The sequence below is a fragment of the Perca fluviatilis genome, chromosome 20, assembly GCF_010015445.1.
Source record: "Perca fluviatilis chromosome 20, GENO_Pfluv_1.0, whole genome shotgun sequence".
NCBI classification, from domain to species: Eukaryota; Metazoa; Chordata; class Actinopteri; order Perciformes; family Percidae; genus Perca; species Perca fluviatilis.
Window position 1 is genome coordinate 14,874,108 of NC_053131.1, and position 10,027 is coordinate 14,884,134.

At 40.2% G+C, this 10,027-nt stretch overlaps 1 protein-coding gene across 4 annotated transcripts; it reads right to left on the bottom strand.

The window, feature by feature from the left end:
• Nucleotides 1–3,921: 3,921 nt before the first annotated feature.
• On the bottom strand, nt 3,922–9,743 carry LOC120549675 (transformer-2 protein homolog alpha-like). Of its 4 annotated transcripts, XM_039786748.1 has the most exons (9): nt 9,545–9,742; nt 7,648–7,952; nt 7,189–7,322; nt 6,879–7,038; nt 6,344–6,532; nt 5,588–5,703; nt 5,249–5,404; nt 4,977–5,047; nt 3,922–4,810 (listed from the first exon to the last, which is right to left on the bottom strand). In XM_039786748.1, exons 2-9 carry the CDS (start codon nt 7,648–7,650, stop codon nt 4,800–4,802), a joined length of 840 nt encoding a protein of 279 aa, XP_039642682.1. In that variant the 5' UTR covers nt 7,651–7,952; nt 9,545–9,742; the 3' UTR covers nt 3,922–4,799. The 4 variants fall into 4 exon arrangements, with proteins under 4 accessions (XP_039642682.1, XP_039642680.1, XP_039642683.1 ...); XM_039786746.1 differs by lacking the exon at nt 7,648–7,952; XM_039786749.1 differs by lacking the exon at nt 3,922–4,810 and having other exon boundaries at nt 4,966–5,047; nt 7,911–7,952; nt 9,545–9,743.
• Between the last annotated feature and the right edge of the window lie 284 nt (nt 9,744–10,027).

Consider the following 10,027-nt stretch of genomic DNA (forward strand, 5'->3'; position numbering starts at 1 on the left):
ATAAATTCTGAACACGTTAGCATTGTTGTTGTAACAACAATGCTAATGAGTTCAGAATTTGTAACAACAACAATGTAACATTGGCCAAATAGTAATTGAGAGATGATGGTGAATGCAAAAATGTAGTGTAACAGTGGCAATAATACACAACATCTAGCTTAAGTTTGCTTACATACTGGTCATATCAGTCAAAGTAGGCTAAGCTACAGTGCGTTGATTACCTTTGAATTCAACTTTTCATTTTTAAAAGGAAGAACAAGGTTTTTCAAAAATTACATAGTCCACCAACTGGCATGGTTTTCATCTCATAACAAAAGAAATTAGTGATACAAAAACATCACGTTTATAAAAAACTGAAATTAACTTTTTGTGGTAACATTTTTTTTAAATTACATTAAGGTGTTTTTTTATTGTCACAGATAAAATAACTCAATCAAAATAAAGTTTTTCAGTGCAGCTACCAGTACATTTACATGTGTCCCTGGTTACACTTATCTGTACAGATAATCTGTACTTATCTGTACTATCTAAACTCAAGGTTTGCTATCTTCGGGGGAAATCAATTGAATGGCTGGATTTAATAAATCAGCCTCATTTAACCAGTTAATGAAAGTATATTACATAAGAAATGTTTAAAAGCCTGTTTAATGGATTTCATGGAGCAAATTAATGACTTGTAAAAACACGTCCAAGTTCCGAGTTTGTCCAGTTGTCGTTGAATTGTCCATGTTGGCTTAAAAGCAACTGCATATGTCAGTGAACAAGGATGATATGATGCTTTTGAAGGATGAAATGGAAATTAGTTTGTCCAGTTTGAGAATCTTTTGCAGAGCATTTCAGTCGCGAGCGCCAGCAGATTGAAAAGATGCGAGGCCAGAGGCAGAGTTTGTTTTGGGAATACTTAATTGAAGATGAAGTGAGGACCAGGTATTGTATGTGACAGACTTTGGCTGCAGCAGGTGACCTAAGTAAGGAGGTGATTGGCCAAGAAGGGTCTTGTAAATGAAAGTGAACCAGTGAATCTTACGGCGAATGTGAAGGGAGGGCCAGTTGACAGATGAATATAGGGTGCAGTGGTGTGTATTGAAGGGGGAATTTGTGGAAAACCTGATCTCGAGTTTTGATAGAGTGGTCTTGCAAGCAACCTTGTATATAGTGTCACCATAATTTAAAATGGGTAGAATTGTCATTTGAATGAGAGTGAGTTTGGCAGAAGTGGTGAAAGTGAAGCGGTTTCTGTAAAAGAAACCAAGTTTGGCCTTGACCTTAGATTGCAGCTTTGATATGTGGATGGAGAAAGAAAGTGAAGTTTCCAACCAGATGACCAAGTATTTATATGTAGTGACTTGTTCAAGGATAGCCCCCTTGCATGTGGTAATGTTAAGGGTGGAAGAAGGCGTAGTACCCTTACGGTAAAACCACATGTTTTGGAGGTATTGAGAGTGAGTTTGAGTTGGGAAAATGACTGCTGTAGTTGGAAGAAGCTATCTTGCAGAATAGCTCGAACAGTATCAGGGGAAGGACCAGTAGTATAAAATTGTATCATCAGCATATAAGTGAATGAGTGAATTGCCAGCTGCCATGAATTGAGAAAAGTGCAGGGCCAAGTATGGAGCCTTGGGGGACACCAAGGCAAGATGGAAAAAGGCCTGTAATTATTTAGGTCAGCCTGATCACTGCCCTTAAACAGAGGAAGCACAACCACTTCTTTCCAAGCAGGTGAAATTTTGGCTGTATGGAAGGAGAGATTAATGAGGGCTGTTAGGGGAACCACAATGACAGGGGCCGCAATTTTAATGAAGAAAGGGGCAAGATCATCTGACCCAGCTGTTTTATTGGGGTCCAGAGCGATCAATTCCTTCAGGACCTCCCCCACTAAAACAGACTGGATGGAAAAACTGTGAGGTGTTGAAGGGCTGCAGGTACTAGGGGCTGCAGGGGCTGTAACAATAGAGTTTAAAGACTCGGGAACAAAGCCAGAATTTATGAAGTGGCGACTGAATGCTTGAGCCATAGAGTTCTTATTGGGGACAACTATATCATCCACTCTTAGAGACAGTGGTATGGACCAGGCTTTGTTTTCAAGTTTTCCAAAATCCTTTAGAATTGGCACCACAAAGTGTGAACTGTTCTTTAAAGTAGCCGGCTTTGGGCTGCCTCACTGCTTATGTGGCCTTGTTTCTGATCTGGCGAAATAAAAGGTTGTCATTGACAGAATGTGACTTTGCTAGCTTAGCCCCAGGCTGCATTTTTTAGCTGAAGCAGAACAGCTAGATCACGATTAATCCATGTGGCGATTTTTTTATGCGTATCTTTTTGTTTGGGGCATGTTTGCTGATCACATCAGTAAGAAGATCTCGAAACAACAATCATGCATCATTCACTGTGGCGATATAAACATACAATATCGTTGATGAAAAAGACAACACTAAAATTCATTCGCATTGCCTTCCACCTTTTCTTTCCGCCCCGTCTCTGTCTCTCTCTCTGCGCGCACACACACTCACAGTCCGGCTGACTGCGTCTCTGAGTCGATTGCGAGTCTGTCTCTGTACTTGATCCGGTTCTGGTGGTTGATTAACGCAGCTTTTTGCTGATTAGCTCTCATAACAGGCCGGATGGGTAGCGTACTGCCATGAGTCAACTGCCTGATAGTGATTACTCCACATTTTTATTGTGCTATTTTGTGAGTCTGTAATGTTCTCTGTCAGGTAAATGTAGTAGTACAATGTCTCATCGATCTAGAAGCACACTAGTCAGTGGTAGGCTATACAGTGGAGTTGCATATTAAGTTGTTTGGGGTCCTTCTATAAGTAATTTTGGGGTACAATTTGGTTCTAGGGAAAATGCTACAAGCAGCAATACCACAGGCCAAGCAATTAGCCCATTCCAAACAGGCACATTTTGAATGGGCACTGTACTACTGCATACTACCAGAGAATTAGGAAGGACTTTTTTGTGCACTGTGATGTTTACATGCCTGGCTTCCTGTCCAAGAGAGCACAAATGTCTGTGCCAGAGGTCAGAGAGACAGACTAAGACTGTATAGTCTAAGATGAAAATGACCCCAGCCACAAACCGTCCAGCAGACGGTACCGCAGGATCTGGTCTGGCACCACCAGGCTCAGGGACAGCTCCATCCCACAGACCAAAAGATCCCACTTCTCAATATGCATATAATACATTACTTTTTATATTCAGTTTTATTCATTTGCAACAAATAAGTATTTTTTTGTCTTAGATCTTGCTTTTACTTGTGATTTTCTTTAGTTATTTAATGTGCACTATTGAAGGTGCCTGAGGCTTATTGTCAACAACTAATTGTTATTGTTGAGCACATAAATAAAGAACTATGAACCTATTCAAGACCGAGGGTCCTTGTTGAGCAACTCAATTTGAACGAGCACAATATTTTTAGTACAGTAATCCCTATTTCAGTAACAGGTTGCATTAATCAACTTTACACTGTAGCCTGCATCTTGGTTAACCAAAACAATTCTTTAGTTATTTAATGTGCACTATTGGAGGTGCCTGAGGCTTATTGTCAACAACTACTTGTTATTGTTGAGCACATAACAAATAAAGAACCATGATGCAGCTGCTCTGATGTTTCTGCACTCAGTGATACTTTCACATCTGAACTACTGCATCACCAGCTGGTCTATGTCGGGTTCTACTATCCTAAAACCAGTTGAGCTTTTGTACAAAAAGGCACTCAAAACTCTAGTTAGAAAAAAACCTTTAACTTATCATCATTGCAAGATCTTAGAGAAATATTACTGAGTTTTGATAATTTTTGTAAATTCTCCTCAATATGCTTAACTTATAAAGTACTACATGGCTTGGCACCACGCCCTCTGCTAGAGTTCATTAAATACATTTATATCAATGGTTGGCAGTGACAAACTTTCATATAACTACTCCACATAATATTGGCATTTAATTACACAGCATTTACTTTTCATGTTATAACAAAGTCTGGTGGTTACTAAAACAAAACTCCTATCTTAGCACAAAAACTGTCAAACTGCAGTCAAAACGTAACACTCCCACGTCGCTGTTGGGTGAAAGCAAGCTGTCCTATTTCCAAAATATTTTATTTACTAGTACGTAACAGAATTGTTACAGGATAAACAGAATACATTTCATTGGATTTAAAAATGCTCAATACGGTTAACAACTTTAACCAAAAACTCATTCAAACTCTGACACAACCGGGCTTCATTATGGAAGATCACTGATGTCGAATGAGGGTGCATGCATGAAGCCCAAGCAGGAATATTTATTTGTGTCAAGTAAAAAACACCAATTAATTCAAATGTTTCATGGGACTTATGGTACAAATACCGGCAATATTCCAGCCTCTAAAACCACTGGGCAGTGTGGCCATTACAGTGCACTACACACGGTTACTTAACAACAGAGCAAATGACCCAAGTAATATATTGTTTATGTACAACACCCCCAAAAAGTACTTAATGCCAGAAAAACACAACACTAATAAGAAACATGGTATTTAAAACAAAATGTGTTTAAACTGGGATCTTGAGTTCAATATTAATAAACCACCTACAGAGAGCAAAAAAGGAGAAATTATAATATAACAGCCACAGAAAATTCTGCCTACATAAAAACCACCACTGACATTGTGGTGCTCAGACAGACTGCATCTTTAGGACCATTTCTCAAACCTTCAATACATTAAACAAATCTAGAATACATATTCCATAGATAATCTGATCAAAAAAAAAAAATCTGAACAATAAAACTGAAACGGTTGGCAACTCTTCACTCACTGCTCAGTAGTGACCTGTGGAAAAAGGACAGAGTATTCATGTTAGAGTTGTGTGGATAATCTAAACTGTTACAGTGACAAAGTATGTGCGAAGGTTACCTAACTATTAGAATTTCATAAAAACTGTCAATATTCTAATCCCTGCGGTGTAATGATGTGTGATGATGTGGTTAAAACATACGTGGCGAGTAGGAGCGAGATCGGGATCTTGAGCGGTACCCTCTGCTATAGTAAGGAGATGGAGATCTGCGCCTGCAGGGGAAAAACAAAACAATTCAAGCCTTTCATTTTACACAGCATTAGGATTACTTAATAAACTAGATTCATTTGAGTCATAAAATCCTAAAAGCTGAATTTTACTCCACATTTTATTTTATGATTCTCAAGCAACCATTATACTAATCAATAGATTATTGTGCCAAACAGGCTACTGGGGGAAAAACCCAAACTCACCTGCATGATTTGTAATCTCGGTCGTCATAGCGATCGTATTCGCGATCATAACCTCTGTCATAACTTCTGTCGTAGCCCCTGTCGCAGTCCCTCGAGGCACGCCGCGATGAACCACCACTGCTGCTACTACTGCCACCCCCACCACCACCACCACCACTGTAAAATCACACAATAAAAAAAGGTTTGTGACACCTTGGAAGATACCACACACACACACACACACACGCTTCTGGTAAATGTCCCTGACTGTGATAACACAGCTGCCTGGTTAAGAAATACTAAGTGGGGCGAAGGAAAACCCCCCAAAAAATAATCTTTAAGAAAAAAAGAAATACTCACTAAGTGGGACGTCCCATGTAGATTCCAGGAGTGGGTGTATGGGCTCGTTTTGTGATGGAGAAATCCACCCGGATCCTGCGCCCATCAAGCTCCATTCCGTTAGCACGCTCCTTGGCCTAAAACCCACAAGAACACAGTTAGAAGTCAACTCTATTCCTTTTCTTTCTTTTTTTTTTATCTAATAAGAAAAGAAAATAGTCTGCATGTTTAACATTTGCCCCGAATCCAATGCATTGCAGAGAACTCAGACAAATGCCCTATACTGAGACGTATGCAAGACGTGTTGGCATATTCAACACGCACATAAACTATTTGTATGATGGCTGTAACTAATAGCTGAGACTTCAGTCTGGACTGTAGTTACATACACTTTTACTTCTCTGCCCGTCAGTATTCAGGCTGTCTCATTTACACAATCCACTGTCCACAAAAAAAAGAAAAGAAAAAAGAACATACATCCATCACACATTACCAGAGCCAAAAACTCACATGAGGACCACAATTGAAATAAGTTTGTAACTTTCTTGTGTTATCCTCGACAGTTCTGTTAAATGTGCAATGTCACTGTGATGGCATCTTGTTATGCATTTATTTCTGTTACTGTCTAATAAATCAAATAAAAAAAAAAAAAACTGCTTATTTAATGGTGAAAATCCCAAACTACCCAAGTACTGGTAATAAAAATGATGTGCTGTTTAATTGGTGGTAAGGAGTCCACATTATAAAAGCGTCATATGCCTGTCTTATCCTCCGTACCTCCTTGGAGTCCTCAGAGGTTTCAAAGTAGACAAAGGCAAAGCCTCTTGAGCGACGCGACTGCTGGTCATACACAATGTTGACGGCACTCAAAGGGCCGTATTTGGAGAAAACCTCCCTCAGATCCCTCTCAGTGGTGTACAGACTCAGTCCAAACACACCCAGACAGTTGTTGGGGTCTGGATTGGCCTGTAAGAGTAAAGAGAGGAGTGTAAAACATATTGTGAGCAAATGACCTGCCACATCACTGCAATAAATCTTGCTTTACTGATACCCAGATCTATCTGACATGAAATTCCTAATAATTTGAGACCATAAAAAAAAAAAAAAAGTGTTTACACGTCAGCTGTAAAAATCACAAAGTCAACATAACATTGTTAAATCTAGACTCTGAAACCCACTAATGAGTCCATTAAGTTTAATTAGAACAAGTATTTTGAAAAAGGTAACCCACTCATAATTTCAAATACACAAACTTTAAAAAGGCACACAGAAACCTGACAGCAAGCATGTAGAGGAAGCCCTTAATATATACCCTGTTGCCAATGTGTCTGCGACGATTTGACATGGGGGAACGGCTATGGCTCCTATGCCGGCGGTACTCCCAGCTACGAGATCGGCTCCTAGAGCGGCGTCGGTGGGAGCGGGAACGAGAGCGGGAGTAGTGCCTGCGTGAGCTGCGATGGGAACGGGACCTGGGAATAGACGTAAACTGAGCATGTCATTTACTTGTGTCACATGCACACAAGCTTCAGAGATGTAGTTGCGTAAAGTCCACATGTCACAACCTAACATAGAAAACACCATCTCCATATGCACAAAATAAATAAGTAAACCCATTTTACCTGGATTTGGATTTTGATCGAGACCGGGATCTGGACCTGGAGCGGCGGGAGCCATCTTTTGAGTGTGCTGGTGAGCGGCTGGTGGATTTTGCCGAGCCCTGAGGGGATGCACTCCTCGAGCCAGGCCGCGAGTCCTGGACAGACCAGACACGGACATTAGAAACACTCTAAAGCCAAGTGTGTGCCTAATGGGCAAGAAGGTGACAGCGTTGCCCTCTACATGCCCCCTTCAGAAAGAATTCACCACATTTAGGCATTTACCAGGTTTAAACTACACATTTAGGAATTTGATAAAGTCATACATTGCAACAACTGTTTAAATTAGAGATTAAGTAATTTAGCTGAAAGACAGATTGTAAAAAAATAAACCTAAAGGCATGGAGGGATTGACCAGTGATGTTTCTGATAGAGAGGAAAACAATCGTGCATGCTTAAAAGAAACAGGATGAAATATAGTACCATAGCAGGCTGTTAGGAAATTACTCATACCCTGGTAAACTTCTGATCTTAACTTCATTACTTCTTTAACTTCATTACTTCAAAACAACCCTTCATTTCTTCTTTCTTCAGTTTGACATTATGACTTCTTTTTCCTCCTCTTCCCCCATTTACCATCTGCCATTACAACACTAGTAGTGGGGACAGATCTTGATCGCTTCTTTTCAGCATCCAATATATTAGCATGCATCAACACCAGCAGCGCCAAACAATAACAACTTCACATCTGAAACGTCTTCCGCCTTTTTCTTTCTTCCAACCTCAACCTTAACAAAGAACAAACAAGGGTGATAAGGCATGTTGGTTTCTGTAATAAACCAAAAAGGTACAAAAACAAAAAAAACAGCAAAACCAGCAAAACAACATACATTAGCTGAATACATGTTTGTATGTAACTTAGCTTGAAATGGTCTTGACTGGTCCTAAATTACTATATACGGATACAAGGCTGAACATTACAACTATTAAATATTGACTAGTAGACGACGCTGGAGTTAGCTTCCGATTCGCCGCGATCGGGGAAACATAGTCCCGCTTTGCCAGACCCTCCTCCAAAGCGCACTGGAGGAGGGTCTGACTACTCCACGCAGCATTCAGGGATGGGAGGAAAACGTGCTCTGGTTTATTGGCATTTCTTTAAACCAATCACAATTGTCTTGGGCGGCACTAAGCACTGGAGAAAAGCAGCGGTGCCGCTGCAAAATAGGCTCGGGAAGGAACTTATTTTGGTGAAGCACATGTAGTTTAAACGTTTTAGTCGTGCAACAGAAAACTCTGATTGGACAGATAGTCTAGCTAGCTGTCTGGATTTACCCGGCAGAGATCTGAGGAGCAGTTAACCACAGTCCTCATATATCGACCAGAGTTTAAAATGCTAACACAAAAGGAAGCCAAAGGCAACGGATATCCGGCCTAAATGAGTGAAATCCGGCGGATTTTCCTGCGCAACGGAAGCAATCCCGGAAGTGGAACGTCAAGGATATAGACTAGGGGAAACCTAACCTTTACATTGCTGAGCGACTGCTTCTCAGTTTGTTGCACCTTGTACCACACTTTAAGTGAAGCATTAAAACTGTGTGAAACCTACTTTGAGAGGTTATTTTTATTTTATTTGTGAAAATGCAAAAAAGTGAGATTTTATTTCACATAAAAAAAAAAAAAAACACTACACGTAGACTTGTCAAATCAGAAAGTGTTTTCGAAACTTCAGCCTTTGAGTATTTCTAGGTAGTAGGTATAACTGGTCTAACTTCACATGTGGAAAAAAAATCATTTAAATCTCCCTTTTTTGCAATTTAATAAATAGAATAAAGCTTTCACAAATCGCAAAGGGGATATCAGACAGCTTTAATGCTTTGCCTAAGATGTCTAACATGCTTCAACAACAGTGTAAAGGTGCAAAAAACGGTTGATCGGCAATATAATGGTAACGTTAGTTACATTTCCCTTAACTGCCGAATCGGAAGCTGCGAATCGGAAGCTAACTCAGTGTCGTGACAAACTTAGTAGTCATTATATAATGTTTACTGGTAACGTTAGTCAATATTTCAATAGCGATAGTCAAATTAGCATGACAAGGGGGCAGCCGCATGTGTCGGCTGCTAACGTTATGCTTTGCAGGCCATATGCTGTGTAACGTTATCGTTTTAGGTAAACATTTGCGAGACTCAGTACTTTTCTAATTAACGTTACTCACATTAACGCTATATAGAACTTATTTTTCTCAGGTTTGATGCCATTTTTCAAAATGTGTTACCGTTACGTTACCCGACCAGTAGACGCTGTTAAAACCTAGCTAGCTAGCTAGCTAACGTTAGGATGTTTTCAACAGTTATCTTAACTTATAATCACAACTCACCTGCTCCCTAAAATCTTTCTCGTTGTCGCTCATGTTATTGTTGCTAAATTAACTAGTCAGCAGATGTGTAAAAAGAACGTGGTAAACTGACTGTAACGACTGATTGAACTTAATCGCTTGCCGAATTTAGCACAAAGCAGACCAGTTTGACCAGATCGTTTCTTGTTCTTCTTTTGGTTTTATCCTATCGTTTTATCGCGGGTGGTCAGACCTAACGTTATATCGTCATAGCGCCACCTTCTGTACCGGAGGAATGTACCGTCCTACTCTGACTTACTCTGCTTCTGATTGGCCTACCCTGACATACACCCCAAACGGCTCTGCTCTGAACCAACCCAACCAACGAAGGCAACGACTACTAGCCAATCAGAAGGAAGAGTAGTGTGGGTCATGCCCATGCCTTCCAGATCTTTCCATCGTCCTAGGAAAGGGCGTGAGAATAGGTAAATAAGGTAATAATCTTCTTATATACTGTCTATGGTA